We start from the raw sequence: 18,562 nt of genomic DNA, 5'->3' as shown, positions 1-18,562 counted from the left end.
CATTACCTTGAGATGGTTCCGGGGCTTATCGTCCCTGTGGCCCGATCGTCGACCAGGCCTGTACCATACCAAGTACCGACCAAGGTACTGTACAGGGACTCCAAACTCAGAGACCGCCATGGTCGGGGCCGGAGATGAACCACCCGATCAAGGGCTAGAACGACCCCGGCCTCTTGAAGCAGAGCCTCTGTCGCACGAGCCCCAGGAGGTGGATGTCCTAGTCTTGTACCTACGGGTTTCAGAGATCATCACGGCCCTCTTTCACCCGGGGCCGGCTTCCTTCAAGACCAAGTAGAAGGAAGACTGATAATTATTAATTAATTATATTATTTATAGAATTTGAATATAATTATATAAACAGTCATGATTGCTTCACAGTCAAGTAAAATATAAAATGAAAACATAATAATGCAGTAATATATGTAGAAAAAATATATACTGGTTATGTTATATTGTATTGATATTGAATGGATTTGTGGAGTTCAGCATTAAGTGTACGAGAATAAATGATGGTGCTACAACTTATTTTGGTATGGTATTGTAAGAAGATGGGTTCCCAACAATTTAAAGCTTTAACCTTATGGTGAGCTTTTTTCATTGCTTTTCATACAACGCCACAAGATACAGCAGTATGTTACATTATGTTGTACATTTACATATTTTTCATGAATGTCTTTTAATACTGGTTTGTTTCTATTTTCAGTATCTCAAAAGTCTCATGAAGTCCCAGCCGGAAAGCAGTGATGATATCGAGGGCAAAAAAATTGAAAAGGAAAAGGTATAATACTTGATGTTACATGTATTTTGTGTGTGCGTGTAATTACCCAAGTGCAGTTACAGGATGAGAGCTACGCTCGTGGTGTTCATCACTCTTTGTTGTCATATAACGCTTTGAAACTACTGATGGTTTTGGCCTCCACCACCTTCTCACTTAACTATTCAAACCGTCTACCACTCTGTTTGCAAAAGTGAATTTTCTTATATTTCTTCTGTATCTTTGTTTAGTTAGTTTAAATCTATGACCTCTTGTTCTTGAAGTTCTAGGTCTCAGGAAATCTTCCCTATCAATTTTGTCAATTCCTGTTACTATTTTGTAAGAAGTGATCATATCACCTCTTTTTTCTTCTGTCTTCTAGTTTTGGCATATTTAATGCCTCATACCTCTCCTCGTAGCTCTTGCCCTTCAGTTCTGGGAGCCACTTAGTAGCATGTCTTTGTACCTTTTCCAGTTTGTTGATGTGCTTCTTAAGATACAGGCACCACACAACCAATGCATATTCTAGCTTTGGCATAACAAAAGTCGTGAACAATTTCTTTAGTATTTCACCATCCATGTGTTAGAAAGCGTAGCATAGGCTCCTCGCACAACGTTCTTTATGTGGTCCTCAGGTGATAGTTTACTATCTAGAACCACCTCTAGATCTTTTTCTTTATCAGAATTCTTTAAAGATTTCTCACATAATTTATATGTGTGTGTGGGGGGGGAGGGACACCACCTACTGTGCATGTGTTGGCTATCTTCATTGACATATACTGCAATGTACTGCAGCAAATATTGCAGTAATGGCAGAAATTATAGCTATCACGTTACACTCAATGCTCAATTTACTTTCTTCTTAAATCCTCATTGATCAGATTTTGTGTTCAACTAATTTTTTCATATACAACAACAATACCCAATTTTAATTTGCTGTCTTATCATTATTTTCAGAAATGGAAGGAATTTCATACTGTTGTTATTCGAGCTAGAGGAATGTGCAAGTCCCAGCAAAACACTAGCCGAACATTTACAAAGAAAAGCGTGAAGACGTTCCTCAAACCTCTAAAATACAAAAGTCTTAGAATTCCAAAGAACATTCGATTAGTAGCCTATGTTGGCTTTGGAACTGAAAAGGAAATGAAGCAGGCTTTGATGAAAGATAAAAGTTTCTTAGGTAAGTATCTATGCCCTAGATCACATATATATAAAGTCATTTTTTGCCTTTTGCAGTTATTATTGGGTTTCTCATTATTTCCCCTACATCACAAAATAGTTTAATACATCTGCTTGAATATAGGACTTTAAAATGTCAGGGGTGACATTCATTCATTTTGCTTCCACCATTCTGTCTGTTGGATTGGTGACACCTATGATCCTGAGTTCTATGGGGTTTGTTCCTCCCCAGTGTGGCTCTTCTCTTAGACATTCCTAGTGAAATGCAAGCTTATCAGGTAGCTGTTGCCTTGCGCATTTGATTTGCCCACCTTCAGCATTCATGACTTTGTGCCCAGTGGATGCCTTGGAGTTGGCCTGTCTTGGTTTTAGGCACCTGGAATTGGAGGTGTTGATGAATTCCACCTTGGATCTGTCCACATCTCTTCCTTCCCTTTCAGGTATAGTGCCCCCGGCTTCCACTCCCTCCCTCCCTCCCTTGCTTCTAGCCCCAAAATGTCTTTGTGCTGGGATAAACACCTGAACAAGTGGATCCTAAGAGTCATTCTAAACTAATTTAATTATGTGATTTAATTTAATTACAAGACATGCACCACCTGATATAAGGAAAGATGCAAATGGAGTTCTTCCTAAGGAGGAATTGCCTCCATTAGAGAAAATAACTCTGTTCACATGAAATCTTCGCTAAACAGTGTGCCATTGAAGATAACTTTGAAAGCATAGCTGAAACAAAGTATAAACCGTGAGACATGCAAGGTGACTGGGAAATACAGTTACAAAGAGTGTAATAAGGTATAAAACAAACACTACACAAATAAAAATAATAGCAAAACCAGCCACTATGCAAAATATTCTCAGTCTGAGAAAGACATGAGCCAGACAGCAGGGAACTGGCTGAAGATTGATAGGTTCGGTCGAAGCCAAACCCCTGGTAAATTAGCTGTGTGTGTGGTGACAGGAGAGGGCAGTAGCTGGTTGGTATTTTGCTTCCTTGTCAATAATTTTTGAGTTTGGTATTTGTATCCAACATTTTTTCTTGAGTGTTTTGAGCTTTTATGATGCTCTTTCAGCCCCTTTAGTAGGGTTTTCCCTAAATGTGTGGTGTCTTGATACCTTCAGCTTCTTCGTTTCAGTCAGGAGATGGAATTCTGGTTCCTGTGTCCGTTACAACAGTGAGAAAGTCTGAGAGTGTATTGTCCCTATGGTGGCAGTCATAATGGTGAAGAAAGCCACTGAGGGAATGTAGTCATCCCAGAAATTATTGCAGAATTTATATATTATTTTATTGACAGTTTATTTAACCTTATAAAATGATTTGATGCTACTGTATCTTCGTTCCATTTCAGTTGAACTTCTCTACTTAAATACTGTATTGAAAGTATTTCAGTAAATATTGAAAATTGCAATCAGTCATTAACTCTTATTCTTTAAATAAGATTCATTATTGTGTATTTGTACCAATTTACTTTAAAGAATGGTATGCACAGTAATAAAACAATGCCAGATGCTCTGTACAGTACAGTATATCTAATTAGAATTTGTATATTAAAATTTGTTACATATTTTTCTACTTCAGATGGTGTTCAAGTACATATCATGAAATATGAGAAGCCTCCTGAAATGAATGATTTTTCACAAAATAGTGCTCCTTGGAGTGCTACTGAAGAAAAAGTGAAGAATGCAGAGCCTGTAGCTGAATCGGGAAAGATCTTCGTGCGGAACCTTTGGTACTCTATTACTGAAGATGACTTGCGGGAACTTTTTGTGAAATATGGTAATTTAAATATTGTTAAGATTTTGATTTTTAATTATTAATTAGAAATGGGTTATCTTTATACAGTACAGTAACTATATTGTATATCTACCTCAGAATAAAGATGGCCCAAATACCTTTGGTTGTCTGAGCAGCTGTTTTCCCTCCATAAATATTCACACTGAAATTAGATTAACTACTTAACTGCGCCAACCGAGTATTCTCGGTCGGTGGGAAACTGCGCCAACCGAGAAAACTTTTTGATTTTTTCGTACCCATTCTAAATGTGTGTGAAGTTGGTTGTGTACGAAATGGACTCTTAGGACCTTGTTTGAAGAACATAAGGGTCATAATATTGGTGAAGCTAGGTGCAATAAGGACCTAACACAAAGGTCGGATGCAAGTGATACAGCACCTATGAGGACAATACAGCGAGTGTATCCAATTGTAACTCTGAGCTCCATCCTTGCCCACCTATGCTATGCTATCTCCAATTTATTTAGATGATACATAGATGAATCATTTTCTACGTTCAGTGATGATGCATCTGATACAAGTAGCATAGATGAACAGTATTAGCGGCTTCCATGGTGGTGTTTTCCATAGATATTTTCAAGAATAGCTGAATCTCTTCTTGACTGGCGGACACATTTTGAGGCTGGCTGAATCTCTTCCTGTCACTTCCTTACAAAGTGATCTTTTCATGACTACCTTACAAATTGATCTTTTCCTGTAATCTTTTCAAGACTACCTTACGTTTTACAAGCTTGGCTACATATCACCTACAGGTACTAATGCCAAGGGTGTACATGAGTGCGTTATTTGCAAGCACACAGAATGAAGAAACAGGAAGCGAAAATCTATCTGTACTTGGTGTAACGAGAGCGAAGTTGCGCTGTGTACCATGGACTACTTCGTTGATTTTTTCTCACTTCCAAAATACTGAGTGTGTAATACAGTGTGTTACTGTGTAAATAGTGTGTGAAACTGTACATATTGTAATTTTAGTGAATTTTTAACAAGTAATATTGCAACAATAAACATTTATTGTGGAAACATTACTGACACATGTATCACAGTTCCATGGAACATTATGAACATTCTACTGTATACATATTGTAAAGGACACAAATGTGCATCATATACGATAAAAAAACAAATAAAACCGCATTGGAAATACATAGAACAAATAATTGAAAATATATTTGTGGCAACACCCGGTGCTTGAATGGCCCGCGTGACTGTGTCTGGGTGAATCACGCACGGTCGACCAGGCCCTCATGACGTCACAACGCACCTTGTCCACGTCCCCACAACCAAAGTAAGTGGAATTTAGTATATATTTTTACATAGACATGTTCAGGGAAGGAAATTATCATTTTATGAAGAAAAAGAATTTTTTGAACACTTTACAGTATTTCATGCGCACAGGGGGAATTTCACAATAAACTTGGGGCAGCATGGTGGTTAATGAAAATACTGTGTGGAGTAAACATGAAAATATCTTTCTGATCATGAGCCATCTGATTTTTCCATTAGTTAAGATCTACTGTGTCCTCTGGACAACAGTACTTATTAAACGTTTCATACAGGGCTCCTTGAGGTTATCTTGAGATGATTTTGGGGCTTAGCGTCCCCGCGGCTTGGTCCTCGACCAGGCCTCCTTTTTGTTACACTCCCCTTCCCCAGGAAGCAGCCCATAGCAGCTGTCTAACTCCCAGGTACCTATTTACTGCTAGGTTACGGGCATCAGGGTGAAAGAAACTCTGCCCATTTGTTTCCGCCTCCACCGGAGATCGAACCCGGAACCTCACGACTATGAATCAGAAGCGCTGTCCACTCAGCTGTCAGGCCCCTCAAGATTCTTGGGTTGCTGAAAATTCTAGAATAGCAATGAAAATATGCTCAGTTCAAGTACGAATTACCGATATTCCATATTTACCTGCTCCTGATTTCATGAATTCTCTTCCTACATCCTGGCCTGTGGCCAACTTTTTCTGTTAATTAACTGGTCTGTATGGCTGTTTTGTAGTCTGTAAGCTCACATAGCAACAACAGCCAGGCTGATCTGGTACTTTCAGCAGAAACTTTGCCAGCTCTCTCCTGAGAGCTTCCATTATTAATTGAGACATTTCTTATGTTTGTTGATTGGATATTGAAAAGTAGTGGGTCTATGATGTTTACCCTGTAATCTCTAATTGTGCTTATAGCACCCTAACTTTTCAGTGGATTTATTTTACATTTCCTACCATATTTCTCACTCAAATATACTACAGTTGTTCTGTGCAGATTTGAAACCTGACTTACAATTTCCCAAGCATATACAGTGACACCTCGACTTACGATTGCCCCTACTAACGATAATTTCGAGTTACGATGTAAATTTCATCGAAAAATGCAACTCGACATCCAATGGTGTCGTCGACTTACGATATTTGTTGGTACACGTTCGGGTCGACCGAGCGCGTGGTTCCCAGCCACGCGGTCCGACCTGCCTCAGTTTACTACAGCTGCCCGCTTAGTGACGATCGCGCCTATAAGAAATTCCGCGTTTGTGGTGATTTTTTGCATTTTGAACATTAAAGTAATTATTATATATCACACCATGAGTCCCAGGAAAGTCAGTGGTAAGGCTCAACATATGAGAGCCCATGTAAGAATGACCATAGAGCAGAAACAAGATATCATTCGTAAATATGAAGATGGTGTGTGGGTTGTTGAACTGGCTAGGCAGTACAACAAACCTCAGTCAACGATATCCACCATACTGGCTAAGAAAAAGGACATTATGGGTGCTAAAGTGGCAAAAGGCGAATCAATAATCACAAAACATAGAACACAAACACTTGAGGATGTTGAACAGTTATTCCCAAGGGTTTTCCCGTGGCTCCGCCTCTTTCAGATGATCGGTCTGGTTCGATCTTCTCCTTGAGTCTTCGCGTCTGGTATGTTTGACTCAGGTCTATCACCATCTGTATGGTGATCAGGTGGCTTCGTTGATGATGTCCCACCTGCGTGCTTCGTCTCAGTGGCAGTATGTAGTTTCCTCGCGGTCCTTGCATTTCTTTTTGTCTCTTTGTAGGTTTACTTTGCTTCAGTTCGGGTAGTCTTGTCCTTTCTCTTGTGGCTGTTTCAGAACCGTCATCCTATGCTGAATACTGTTGCCTCTTATCGTGTGACGCTGGCGGTGCCGCTGCAGCTTGCTTTCGGCATTGATGTTACTTCTGTGCTGTTTCGCAAGCTGTCTCAGACATTGTTTCACCTCCGGCCTGCTCATGTGCCGCCTGAGCCGTCGAGGTCTTTGGATAGGGTTCTCTTATTTCTCTCCTCGGTTTGTTGTGGCCCCTTCAATTCTGGATCATCTCTCTGAGGCTGTTTTTCTTGTTGGCATTAGCCTCTGGGGGTCGGGTCGAGGAGCTTCATGCTCTCCTCCGGCACAGGGGTTTCTGCTCATTTGGTCCTGGTGATAGGTTTGTTCGGTTGCAGGCATCTCCCACTTTTCTGGCGAAGAATGAAACAGCTGCTTTCCGGAGGGGTCCTTGGGTTGTTGATGCTTGGTTGGTCAGGCTGGGGGTGCATCATGTGTTGCGTCTGGTTGTAGCTCTTTGCCGTTATTTACCGGTTTCCCTTCTTCCCTGTTCCAGGATTCGGGTCTCTCAGATCATCCGCAGGTTATTCTGTCCAGCCGGCCTGCGGTCTATTCCCGTGCCCACGACGTTTGTAAGTGTGCTGCTCCTACTGCCATCTTCGGTTACATGTCTTGGGCGGACATTTGGGCATAGGGTTTTTGCAGTCTAACAGGGTCCTGGCTGCGTGTTACCTGGTAAATGTTCCTGGGCCTGTGCCGCTTTGGGTCGGCGGTTGCAGCCAGTTGTCTCAACTTCACGTTGAGGAGCAAGCAACGACCGCCTCCTGGGTAAGTCCCTCATGTTTTCGTCTTTTGGTACATAGCTCCAGGGAGCCAAATGGGCTCCCCCCCCTTCCTCCCCAGAAAACCAGCGTTGAATGTAATGAAATGCCATTTTCTGGGTGAAACCCGGAGGCTTCCCGGCAACCCTCCCTCCCTCCCTCCGGTCGGCAGTTTTTTGCATGTTTTTTATATCCAGCCTCAGAACTGAGGTTTTGGGTGGCTGGCACAAGGGGTTAGGGGTTCCCCTTTTCCTCTCCCGGGGAGGAAGAAGGGGAGTTGCACAGACGGCGGCACGGCAACGTAGTGACGTCTTGCTCGTTTGCGTGTTTTTCTTTGGGGAGTTCTGTCCACTCGTTTGACTTTTAGTAGTAGTTTCAACTAAAATAGGGGTTTGTTTTGGGATGCTTACCTTTCTGGATGCCTGACCCAGTCGATGGTAGACATAGAATGCTCCAAACCAGGGACTGGTCCAAACGAGCCAGGACCAGGGGCCAGGTCCTGGCTCGTGGTCCCCGGTTGGCCTAAGAACTCTATTCACACTAACTGATGCCAAAGTCTAATATATGCATATCAGCCTGGATAAGCTCCAGGGAGCCTCTGGGTCTCACCCAGAAAACGACGTTTCATTACATTCAGCAGGGCTGGTTTTTTACTTTAGTGATACTTAAAATTAAACTTTTAAAGGTACAGTATGTGAGGTGCTGCTGTGATAAGATAGCTGACATACAATATAGTTTATTGATGTGCTAATAAATTCTATAGTTTTTTATGAAATTTGTTGATATAAAGTGTAGTTATGTTCAGTATGTTTATTATTTACATAAAATAATTTGAATTCTTTTTAATTCTTCATCAGGAGAAATTTCAGATATTAGTCTTCCTATCTGTAAATTCACCCGTCGCCCAAAAGGATTCGCTACAGTGACCTTTCTGTTTCCTGAGCATGCAGTCAGAGCTATGACTGAATTAGATGGAACAACTTTCAAAGGAAGATTGCTACATATTCTTCCAGGTGTTTCAAAAGAAGAGGATGAGAAATCTAAAGGTAATGATTATTTTTGACACTGTTCTGAATATATTCTGGATCCAAGTCATTCTTGTGTGATCTTGGGTCACCAGTTGCAGCCAGTTGTCTCGTCTTCAAGTTGAGGCTCGTGGTGCTACCGCCTCCCAGGTTATCTTGAGATGATTTCAAGGCTTAGCATCACCGTGGCCCAGTCCTAGACTAGGCCTCCTTTTTGTTACACACCCCAAGGAAGCAGCCCGTAGCAGCTGTCTAACTCCCAGGTACCTATTTACTGCTAGGTGAACAAGAGCATCAAGGTGAAAGAAACTGCCCATTTGTTTCCGCCTACGCCAGGGATCAAACCCGGAACCTTAGGACTACAAATCCCAAGTTCTGTCCACTCAGCCGTCCCACCTTTACTTATCTTGGGTATGTAGCTCAAGAGAGCCGACAGGGCTCCCCACAGAAAACCAGCGTTGAATGTAATGAAACACCATTTTCTAGGTGAGCTCCGGAGGCTCCCTGGCACCTTCCCTCTCTCCAGTCAGCGGTTTCGTTTTCATTTGCTTAGTCTCCGAAGTGGGAAGAGGGCTGCCGGCACGGGATCCGGTACTTCCCCTCTGGGGTGGGGAGAGATGCACAAACAAATGGTGTGCTGGGTTGATGACATTTGCTTGTTTCCTTTTGTCTTTTGGGGGAGTTCTGGATCTCTGTTCGGTCTCGGGTTTCCAATTTTCTACCAGGTGGGGTTTGTTTTGAGACGCTTATCTTTCTGGTCTGGGGGCCTAACCCCAGTCGTTGGCAGACGTGGAATACTCCCAAAAACAGTGGGGTTTCCTTAGGCAATTGCTCTCTGCGCCTCTCTGAGGGGGCTAGGTTCTGGTTTGTGGTCCCCAGTATGCAGAACTCCAATTGACTGAAGCCCCAGACTAATACAGTGGTACCTCCGTTTTCAAATTTAATCCGTTCCCAGAGACGATTCGAAAACCAAAAATTCAAAACCAAAACAAATTTTCCATAAGAAATAATGTAAATTGAATTAATTTGTTCCACGCCCCAAAAAATATTAACTTAAAAACACATTTTATACATACTACTGTACTTGTACATACTGTAGTACAAAATATAAGTACAATATATCTTACCTTTATTGAGGACTCTTGTTGGTGTATGGAAGACAGTGAGGAAGGGGGGAGGAGGAGAGGTGTTAGTGTTTGGAATGGGAGTCCCCTTCCATTATAACAGCAGTGATGATATTTCTGGGGTACTCTCTCTCTTATGTTTTGCAGGCATTTCACTAGGACCTGGTCGTGGCTCACTGCTTGCTTGTCTTACTAAGAATCTGTCTATAGACACTTGTTTTTCCCTACGTTTTAACATGTGTCTGTAGCGAGACATCACATTGTCTCGCTATGAATGTTCGCTTTTTTTCCTCTATCGTCATCTTCACAACTATTTTCTTAGATTGAACTTTACCACTGACTTTCTTGGAACCCATGGCGTGATATATAATAGCTCTTATATTCAGAAACCAAAAAAGCACAAAACCAATTAAATTCTTCATAAAGAATTCAAGCGTGGTCATCACTAGGCGGGAGACACGGATATACTGAAGCATGCAACGCATTCAGTCGGCCCTTATGTGTATCGACAAACTTGAGCACCAAGGAAAACCTCGAATGTCGAGTCAAGTTTGTCTATGAAATTGAGCTTGAGAGCCAAAAAAAATTGAAAACGAGGCCTTTTTGAAAATCGAGGTTTTAAATGTTAGGTAATATCAGTCTAATAGCTCCAGGGAGCCTCCGTGGCTCACCCAGAAAATGGCCTTTCATTACATTCAATGCAGTTTTTTTGTTTTGGATATTCCTGATGAAATAAAAATTGCAGTATATAAGAGATAATATATGAACATTTACATAGGATCACTAAGGAGTGTGCTGGGGATACCCATTGTAACAGAAAGGTGGTGGTTAATTGTCGGTCGCAAGTAGGAGTGACTTGGTATAGAGCATCCTGCTTTTTATAGCACAAGTGACTTTGTATGATACTACACTAGTGGTACTTTCAGCACGAACTGAATTGTATGTTTTACTTTATTATTCCTCTGTATGTTTCAGAGGGTATGAGCTTTAAAGACAAGAAAGCTAAGGAGCAGAAAGCCACAGCTGGGTCATGGCACAACTGGAACACCTTGTTCATGGGTAGTAGTGCTGTTATCGATGTCATGGCTGAGAAATACAACAAATCCAAACAAGAAGTATGTAATTAATCATTCATTGTCATTTTTTTTTTCTATTGTACCTGCTTAGTTGTGCTTGCAAGGCTTGAGCTTACTGTTTTTGACCCTCTACAGTTCTTTTCCATTCTATCTGAGTGAGTGTTTCAATGCCTCATGATAGTGAGTTATCTTTCAGCAATAACCCTTGCACTGTCCACCTGTTTCATGTGACAAATGTCAAAGGTGCAGTTCTGAATGGATTGTTATATATTACCTGAGAAGTTTTAAAAACCAGAACAATGACAAAATATTGCCAAATTTAGCAATTTTCACTTCAAATCAGTGAAACTAACATTAAAATATTGCAGAATTTAAAATTTGTTCACACCACCCATTGAGTGCCTTAAGGCACTATGTGCAGTGCAGTAGTTAAATATATTATGATTTATAGGTAATGCTTGCTGTTATTTCATATTAATGGAAAATATTCTTGCATCATGTAGTATCTCATATTGTTTCAAGTATCATCCTCGGCATTATAATAACGTAACCCGATTTTTGCTGTAATGGGAAGGGGGAGACATCGGCTTGGATAAAGAAAAAGGAGCACCACAGTCTAATGAAACAGTTACACAAATTTAAGCATAGCATTTATCAATTTATCCAAATATCATTGTCACTATATAGCTCTACGGAGAGAGAAGACAATCACACTGCAGCAAATCTTAGACATCAACACCTAACCACTTGATAAGACAAGATGTAAACTACTACTCATGAGTTGAACTGTATACATTACAAAGATTGAGTCCCTCATAACAAAATGCTGTCACTCAGAATTGTTCCTCACCATGTCGTGTGCTGTTTTTATTCTCCTACACTTGCAATGTTTGCCTGTCTTCTTCTCATCCTTCCTCTTACTATCCTCAAGTTTGCTTGAATACACTTGCTGCCTGTCTTTCATCATTCATTTGCTCAACATGCCAAAATTTCCTCAGTATGCTTTCCTCAATCTTGCAATTCACTCGCCTCTTTCCATGACATTTTCATTTTTTATTCTAAAAATTCTTCCAACATCATGCCTGTTTCTTGGAGTATTAATTTCTACTGTTCTAATTTTTTTCTTTTTATCTTCATATCACACCGTCTACATAAGGGTAGGTATTATTTCTCCTTAATGCAGCTTTGTATCATCCTTCCTTATCTTATTTTCTGGTCAGATTTCTTCAGTAGTCCCCCTCAGCTTATGGCAGTGATGCAGTAAGTCTCTCTTAACTAAGCCTTGAGTGGCAGGAAGTGAGTCCTGTCCTTTAGATGGTTTTGGGTGGTGCTGCTTTTTGGCCACACAAAAGCTGCTTGCTTGTTCTGGTTCTTCCCTGGATGTGAATAAGTTGCAGCTCCTGTCCAGCTGCTTTTGGTCTCTGAAGCCCTTGCTGAGGAGGCTCACAGGGCTCATGCTCACTTGGTGGCCATTTTGTACATCTGGGTGGTTCTCTGACCAGCTCCAAGGTGATCTTGAATGTTCTGGCTTTGGTGTGGCTACCATGTTGCCTGCAGCTTTGACCTTGGCAGTTTGGGAGGCACTGGCAGCATTTTTCTGGGCTCATCTTGCATGTTGACAGGCAGTGCTGGCCCAGGCTTTAGATTCATGTTTGGTTCTTAATGCTCTAGCCCACCTTCCATTTTTTGCTCCTCTTTCTAGCCCCCTCTCATTTGGGTTCTTTTGCAGAGGGGATCTGTCTTTTGCGTTGAGCCCTCATTGGTTGCTGGTTGGGGTAGCAAAGCCTGATTTCTGTTTGTTTGTACTTCCTCCAATTGGTGCTTCTTTTGGCCAGTGTCATTTCCCAGGGTCTCCAGAGGAGTAGGTCAATCACCTTCCCACCCTTCCTTTAAGTTCAAGGGTGTTGGGTTAGGAGTCCTCCCCTCAGATTCATGTGGTCATCGCAATGTGGTTGGGTTGATTATGGTCGAGTTCACTGCCTCTGTTCAGTGAGTGTCCCTGTTGTTTCCATTCCCCCAGCAGGACTTGGCAAACCTGCGAGACATTCTCGACCTTTCAGGATTGAACTGCTTCATTCCCTGTCCAACCTTCTGCATGAACTGTTTATGTTTAGCCTTGGCAAAGCTGCTCTTGTTTCGCCTTTGGTGTTAACATTTCTTCAGCACCAAGAGAAAGAAAGAAGGGGAAAATAGGAAACTTTTGGTAACCATATTTCCCCAACTTTGCTTCACAAAAACACACAAGGGCTGACTTGTGCATCCACATCAACTTCCAGCTGCAACAACACACATGGAAAAACAGACCCTTAAAGCAGCAGCCGCCCGATAAACCCCACACACATACAAACACAGCACACAAAACACATACATGATCCATATATCATAGGGCAGGGAGGGGCTGGGGTGGAGCAAGAGAGGAATGGATCCCCTCCTCCACAACAACAAACAAAGCAGGCCCCATAGTGGAAAGGATGTCCATAAGCAGTTTTGACAGAGGCAGTAAGATTGGCCATTGCCATGGAACAAGACCGAGACATTCAGCAATTTCTCGCCTCACAAGGGCAGCACTGAGGGGCCAGCTTAGGAACACACAGCTGTGATAAGGCATAAGTGACACATCCCAGCAAAGAAGAAACCCCCTCCCTAACCTCAGAGCTCTCACAGAAGAGTTGCCAACCTGTGCAGTACTCATGGCGAAGCACCTTCCTTCTGACGGCTGGCCTCTCTGGGACTGACAGCTAAACCCCACCAGGCAAGTAAATCCTGTTAGGATGGGGGCAATTCTAGCAAGCACTTGGGGAAGGGAACCCTTAATCATAGTTAAAAGTCCATATAAGAAAGCAGGTAAATAAACACATACACACTTGAAACAAATGCACAAAAATGGAACAATACATAAACAAAATGACCCCTGCAGGACAGTGTCCAAAGGATGGCCTCCACTTATCTGAATAACAAGGACTTGAAGAGGAAGATGTGATCCAAGGAGCAGCAGTGATCTGCATAAGGCTACATCAGGCTAAAGACTGGCCATGCACTATGAGGTGGTGGTGGTTGGCTGTTACTAGAATGACTTTCAGTTCCTGCCCTGCTTTTCTTCTTGTGATGCCTGAGGATTGTTCTTCTACACATTGTGGAAAGGACTGGACTGGCTGGCCAGAATCCTTAAGTGACCAAATCTGCCACCTGGTGGTGAGAGAGTGAGTGTGCCTAACTAGCAGTTGGACAATGTGTATATAGTTTGGACCAGTTTCAAATGTCCAAGCAACTGCTTGTTTTGAGGTACTCTTCCTTTCTGGTGGATTTTTCATTTGGTTCTGTAATGATCCAAAATCCCCAGACTTATTTTTGCTTATACAGTATTAAGGGGACCCGAGTCTGATCCTGGTACCTACTAGTCACTAGTGATCCATTTGAGCCTGGTGTGGTATCTAAGGTTTGGAGGGGTCCAGATGGATAGCTCATGGGGCCACCAAGGGACCCACCAGAAAGAGACATTTTATTACATTCAATGTGATAAAAAACCCACACTTGTGTACTGTATTTGTGAAATTTCTGTAAGGAATTACACCAAGTCTTTCACACTCTTGAGTGCTTTATTAAGGTCTGAGTGTGTGGTTAGAATGAGACTTACATCTTTACATCTAATCTGTCTTAATATGTCTAATGTCAATGTCGTGTGTCTGTGAGAAGCCATTACCATTACAAAATGCAGCATTGAATGTAATTAGTGACCTAAATTTAAGGTAATTAGAATGTAAGGTTTTATATTTGAAATATCTTTCCAGATCCTTTACTCAGAAGGCAAGCAGAGTGTGGCTGTCAATCTGGCTCTTGGTGAGGCTCAAATTGTAGATGAAACTAAAAGGTGAATATAAAATTTATTCAGATATTGAAGTTTGTCTTGACTTTTTGTGCATACACACTTTAGGTTTGTCTAATTATAACGTCACATTTTTTAACATAAGTCACTCAGTTCCTCCTTAGGCAAGCCCCACTTCTCAATAGGGCCATGCTACCTACAGCCAGGGTTAGAACAACTTTCTCATCACCTTAGCCAGCAGAAATCTTTTTTAAGTCTCACCACCCAACTACCTTAAGAGGACATTAGACATTGGAGTTCTCAATCCAGGCAGGACTGAGCATCAGGTCAACAAGGGACTGATTCTTAGTTGAGCGACAGCAGATGTGTGTGTGTCTTTGTGCAATGATCTATGCTTGCAAACAATTTATGTGTGTACTTGTTTGTGTTTGCATGTCTATGAGCTTTGGTGATGTGACGTGGACAGACTTGTCTTCTCTCTGCTTGGTCTGTGATACACTCAGCTGGGTTACTCTCCTCTTGAGAAGCCTCTTTGTACACAGGTGCCTAGAAATCAGGTATGAGATATAGGCATTTGGACTGTGCACATTTTTAATTTTATTTTTTATTTATTTATATATATACAAGAGATTTTACATTCTTGTACTCCTGCACATATTTTAATGTGTTTGGTTTCAGTGCCTCACATGTGGGCTCGAGCATCATACATCTTTGGTTCTCTTGATTATTCTGTGACATTTTTTAAAGGGCCTGAATCTATTCTGCATTGGCTAGCTCCATGTCTATAGTCACACCAAGCCCTTGAGAGTCCTATCTACCGGAGACAACAGGCCAAAACCTGGCCCCCATCAGAGAGGTGCAGAGTTCAACTGATCTCCCTCAGCAAGGAACCAATCTTCAGAAATGTCAAGTGAATCATAACAGACAACAGCAAGGCAAATGTATGCATAGTAGGTAATGACTCCCCCCCCCCTCCCATTATTTAGGTCATTCACCTTATAGATGCAGCTGCTGAGCCTGTCAGCAGAGTCTGGCTGCTCCTAGTCGCCCAACCCTTCGGGTCCTGGTTTATCTTTCCAGATAAGCACTGGTCATCCTCTTAAATGACTGGAGCCTATTTTCTTGTGTACTCATTTCCATTTTTTAGTATTTGCTTCACTAGCATGTGTTTATATCCTTGTTGAAACTTGGTGAAACTGTTCACCTTGAGCTGCAAAAGTCTAGGGAAGTTGTAGCTGCTGTATTCCATGCTGCTTTGGCATTCATTGCTCTCTTTTACACTATTTGGCAACCCAGGCAAGACATGACATTCCTCTAGATTGCATGGTGGTAACCATTCAAGGCATGGTGATGTGACCAAGTTGAATATTCCTCCTTGCCCTGGTTCTCCTCCTCTTGGTGATTTTTTTTCTTTCTTTTAATTCTGAATCAAGATGAAATGTGAAGTGATTTTATGTGAGGACCATGTTGTGGTTAGGTGCTGCCATCTGTTGGCAGTCAGTTGCTCTGACTGCCATTGTGTGCCAAAATGCAGCTGTGTCTGGAGTTGACTTATGGGTTTATGGAAAGTACTTTTCTGTCTACATTCTAGTTTGTATTAATCCACCTCCAGGGCAGCCCTGACCAAGCTGTAAGAGGAGGAGAAAATGTCTAAATCATCTGCAATAATCTACACTGGTACAGACCAAGTGTGCTGCTTAGTATATATGTATACTGTACAAGTGCTTTTCACATATTTAAAGCTTGTTTGTTCGTTTCATGAAGCCTAAATAAATAGCTACCAAAATTCTAATTAGCATGATTTTTTAATATACTGTACATTATATTGTATAAACTATTTGTTTTAATAAAATAACTCATTTAAACAAAATTACTCTACTAATAGGTTCCTAGAGGATAATGGAATATCTTTGGAGGCATTTTCGAGTCCAGGCGTGCAGCGATCTAGCACAATAATTTTGGTGAAGAATCTCCCAGCTAAAACAACTGCCAGTGAATTATCAGAAATTTTTGGCCGCTATGGAGAACTGGGACGGGTAGTTTTGCCTCCTGCCGGTGTGTCTGGTAAGTATCTTGAATTTTGTCTCCCCCTTTTATTCTCCTCATAGTGGTTTAAACATAATATCATACTCTTCTCAATATTAGCATTAGTTTGCCTCGATGTTTTTATTCAGTTTTCTCAAAATATTTTTAAATTGTCTTGAATTATACTTTAAAATTGACATTGTACTCTGCTTTTCTAGGTGTTATTGAGTACCTAGATCCAGGTGAAGCCAAGAAAGCATTCCGTAACCTTGCTTACTCAAAATTTAAGTATTCACCCCTGTACTTGGAATGGGCTCCTATACAAGTTTTCAAGACAGACTTTACACCCAAGCAACAGAAAGAAAACATAGAGTCTCCAGTACCTTTACAGGAAGGTATGTAAAATGGTATATTTATGATTAAGCGTATTTTTGTTTTAATAGATTTATACATGATAATAAGAGCAAGCATTATACTCTACAATGCTACAAATTGATTGAAACTACCAAGACTAGGCACACAGACTGGACTGGTAATGATTCATGAGAGCCTATCAGGGCTCAGCACTAGAACCTGCCTCCCTCCCTTTTCCTGCACCAAGTTTAAGGTATGTAAAATGGTATATTTATGATTAAGCGTATTTTTGTTTTAATAGATTTATACATGATAATAAGAGCAAGCATTATACTCTACAATGCTACAAATTGATTGAAACTACCAAGACTAGGCACACAGACTGGACTGGTAATGATTCATGAGAGCGTATCAGGGCTCAGCACTAGAACCTGCCTCCCTCCCTTTTCCTGCACCAAGTTTAAGAAAGAGTCTAGGAATCAAAGATCACCAAAAAGTCAAAGGATAAATTAAAAAAAAACAGAAAGGTGCAACACTCCAAAACAAGCAACTGCTTGGACACATTTGTGACCTTGACTAATAGTGTAAACACACTTTACTGTAGTTAAATCACCATCTGAACACAAGTCACTTGCCACTAGATAGCAAGCAAGGCATAGGCAGCCAAGCAGCTCATTCACAAGCAAGATGTCCCTCCGGGAGGATGCCACTCACTCTACAGGAGCCTCCGTCTCCACACCTAATGTACATACGTTGTTGTTGTTGTAGATTTAGCTACTCGGGACAAAAGTTCCAAGTAGCACGGGCTATGGTGAGCCCGTAGTAGACTTACCTGTCTCAGGAGCAGGACTGTAACTGAAATAATGTACATACAGAAAGCTTACCTGTTATATTCCTTGAGGCTCTCTACAGTTTTATCTTTTGCTAACCTCAATGAGAAGATCCTCCTTTTTGGGTGTGAATACACAGGTTTCTTTTGAGTTAGTCTGTTGTAGGGACAAATGTCCACAATTGGTGCAGTGTTCACTAATAGGTTTTTCTCCTTTGCTTTGTTAGATTATCAGTACTCACACAGCTGTAAATATGATATGAATCAGACAGTCTGGTGTTGATCTACTTGCTCAACTTTGGTGCCAGATTACTCTAGGGTTTGACAATTTAAGAGATCACCTTGTAATGTGTCTCATATTGTATACACTGCAAATATCTATCCAAGGTCAGCCTTACTACACATTTCTAAACTGTGTAAACTGCTGCAACAAGGGACCAGGGCTGCTAGAAGTGAAGACCCACATGTGTTCTTCATGCCCAAATAAAGATTGCTGCTGTTTTAACTACTGTCTTGGACCATCTCACAGGACTCAAATCAGTCCAAAGTTCTAAGTGGGTGAGTGCTGAGGTTGGGTATCCTCTTTTCATAACATCTGGGCAGCGAGTAATGGCTGCTGACCAATCCTAGGCCAAATCTACTGTCGTGACCTTTCATGTCATCTCCCATTGGTCCTCCTAGGTCATGTGATGTGAAAAGCATTGTTGCATC

The 18,562-nt window shown here is 41.4% G+C and overlaps 1 protein-coding gene across 1 annotated transcript in view; it reads left to right on the top strand.

Moving 5' to 3' along the window:
* Positions 1–18,562, top strand: part of LOC123763221 (probable RNA-binding protein 19) — a 39,499-nt gene that overhangs the window by 13,171 nt on the left and 7,766 nt on the right. Inside the window, exons 4-11 of the mRNA XM_045750281.2 lie at positions 704–778; positions 1,712–1,934; positions 3,510–3,707; positions 8,453–8,641; positions 10,720–10,859; positions 14,609–14,688; positions 16,529–16,707; positions 16,887–17,063. Of these exons, the coding sequence (XP_045606237.1) occupies positions 704–778; positions 1,712–1,934; positions 3,510–3,707; positions 8,453–8,641; positions 10,720–10,859; positions 14,609–14,688; positions 16,529–16,707; positions 16,887–17,063 (1,261 nt within the window). The remainder of the gene's footprint in view (positions 1–703; positions 779–1,711; positions 1,935–3,509; positions 3,708–8,452; positions 8,642–10,719; positions 10,860–14,608; positions 14,689–16,528; positions 16,708–16,886; positions 17,064–18,562) is intronic.

The sequence above is a fragment of the Procambarus clarkii genome, chromosome 49 (assembly GCF_040958095.1).
Source record: "Procambarus clarkii isolate CNS0578487 chromosome 49, FALCON_Pclarkii_2.0, whole genome shotgun sequence".
Lineage (NCBI taxonomy): Eukaryota > Metazoa > Arthropoda > Malacostraca > Decapoda > Cambaridae > Procambarus > Procambarus clarkii.
This window is presented reverse-complemented; position numbering and strand designations above follow the sequence as displayed.